Genomic DNA, 2,355 nt, shown 5'->3' with positions numbered 1-2,355 from the left:
TGATTGGTGATTGTGTAGATATGGGTCAAAGATTTTTATAATTAATGCCTTCTCTCTAATAGGAAAGTTGATAAATATCAATTCAACCCGAATCTACATAAAATTAAAATAATTAATAAAGCTATGGGGGGGAGGGCCTCTGGTTTATATATATTAAGGTCAGTGGGAGGGGACGCTATTCTTCTTCTTTCACTTTCCTTTGAGTTGTTTAGACCTAAAACAAAAACTCTCTTCTTCACTACCATCTCTCTCTATCGGAGAATTCGCCTGTTGAATTTTGCTTTCCTTTTTGTTGCATGTATGGATCCTTCCAGAGGACTACACCAGGTATATACTGATATTTGATAACCAAAACATGTCTCTATTATTTTATATTGACATACGTATGTATATGTTTGATGAAGTCACAAATTTACTTTTGTTTCTGTTGATTTTCTCGTCTGAATATTCAAAGGGGTTTGTAATACTTCTGAACAAAGCCTAATGGATGATCTCTTGTGGAGGCTTTTGTCTATGAATATGTGTTCTTTTATCAATTAAGTAATTTTTTTCCAGATCTGATATCGGCTTCTCATTAATTCATGCTTACGTTAGTCAATTTCTGTAATTTGAATTGAAATCCTCTTAACTTTCTCTTCATCTCATACCAAATTTCTGTAATTTTTCTTCCAGGTTGGGCTAAAATTCAATTGTTTTGTTTTTGTAATGCAGGAGATGGGGAACCCTTTCTCGGAAAACATGATGGTTAACTCAAAAGGACAGCAGCAGCAGGAAAGAAAAGCAAGGCCTCAACCAGAAGAAGCGCTTAAGTGCCCAAGATGTGAATCCACCAACACCAAGTTCTGCTATTACAACAACTACAGCCTTTCTCAGCCAAGGTATTTCTGCAAGTCATGCAGGAGGTATTGGACCAAAGGCGGCAATCTCAGGAATGTTCCCGTGGGCGGCGGCTGTAGGAAGAACAAGAGATCATCTTCAAAGAGGACCCAAGATCACGCTTTCACACCCAGTACCAACCCACTCATCACTCCCCACCACCACCCTATCCCACCTTTGACTTATGACATGGACACCAATGACCTCACCTTGGCCTTTGCTACCGTCCAAAAACAATCTACTAGTGGGCAGCAGTTAGGGTTTGATGATCATGATGGCGACCTTTCTATTTTTGGAAACCCTAGCTTTAATGGTAATGCACTCACAAGCAGCTTTCTCGGGAACCACGGCAATCTTCAGAGTTATTGCTATGACAACATTGGGATGGGGGGTGCAGCCACGGGTCTCAATGGGGAAACCATGCTGCCTTACAATAATCAAGAAATGATTGATTCAACAATGGCAATGGGACAAGACAGTGAGAACAGAGTGTTATGGGGTTTGCCTTGGCAACTCATTGCAGCAGATAATAACATGGTGGGCTTGGGTGATCTTGATTTAGTAAGAGATAACTGGAATGGACTCCTTAATACCCCCCTAATGTAAAAAAAAAAAAAAAACATGACAATGATGCTGTTTGTTTTTTTTTCTTCCCCTTATTGTCTGCAATCTGCAAGAAGTAAACAAAGGCATAGACTTTACTCATAGTATTTCAGTGTTTTTCTTTTTAAAAGGTGACAGTTCAAATTTGATTGTTAACCAAATCAACGCAATTGCAGAAGAAATTAAATATAATTTCCATTTTGGATTTCATACTTTGGTTTCTTTGGTACTTGCAGGTAGATTCTTGTAACACTACATATTATTAAATGCACATTACCACTTGGCATATTATATAAATAATTCAAAGAGTTTGAATTTGGGGGATGAAGATGGAAGCATCAAAGCACTAATCTCGGGGTGGATATTATGTTCATTCCGAATCTAAATTAAGATATGGGCGTGAGAGAAATGTCAGAATTCACATTTCTTTAGGGTGTGCATTGACATTAAGGGTGGGAATATTGTGGCACTATACAATACTAATTTTCTATTTGGAACACTTGAATCATAAAAGGAGAAACATGTAAGAAAATCTTTGACTCACTATCCCAATGAATGAATACATCACTTATGGGGAGTTTAATACCAAAACAACATATTTAAAATCCTCCCTCCTTTCAACTAGGGTTACTATTGGTAATATTTAAATGTTTTTAATTCAGATCAACAAAATATTTGGTGTATTGTTATATTAAAGGATTGATAAATATTGTATAAAAATATAATAAAATATTTTAAAAATAAATATTTGAAAAAAATTAATTAAATTCTTGTGTAAGAGAGTCCACAAAGCCTCTCTTTCCTTGAAGAAAATATGCTCCTTGAAATCTTAATTAATTAACAAATTTAGGCTTTTCATTTAAATCTATCCTAAAT

The 2,355-nt window shown here is 35.8% G+C and overlaps 1 protein-coding gene across 1 annotated transcript; it reads left to right on the top strand.

Annotated features, from left to right (window-relative positions):
- LOC105793426 (dof zinc finger protein DOF2.1) lies at positions 1-1,689 on the top strand. The gene is made up of 2 exons (XM_012622340.2): positions 1-327; positions 712-1,689. The coding sequence occupies exons 1-2, from the start codon at positions 124-126 to the stop codon at positions 1,480-1,482; spliced, it is 975 nt and encodes a 324-aa protein (XP_012477794.1). The 5' UTR covers positions 1-123; the 3' UTR covers positions 1,483-1,689.
- The last annotated feature ends 666 nt before the right edge of the window (positions 1,690-2,355 follow it).

This window comes from Gossypium raimondii, chromosome 7 (assembly GCF_025698545.1).
Source record: "Gossypium raimondii isolate GPD5lz chromosome 7, ASM2569854v1, whole genome shotgun sequence".
NCBI lineage: Eukaryota > Viridiplantae > Streptophyta > Magnoliopsida > Malvales > Malvaceae > Gossypium > Gossypium raimondii.
Note: the sequence above shows the minus strand (reverse complement) of the source record. Positions and strands in the feature narration are given on the sequence as shown.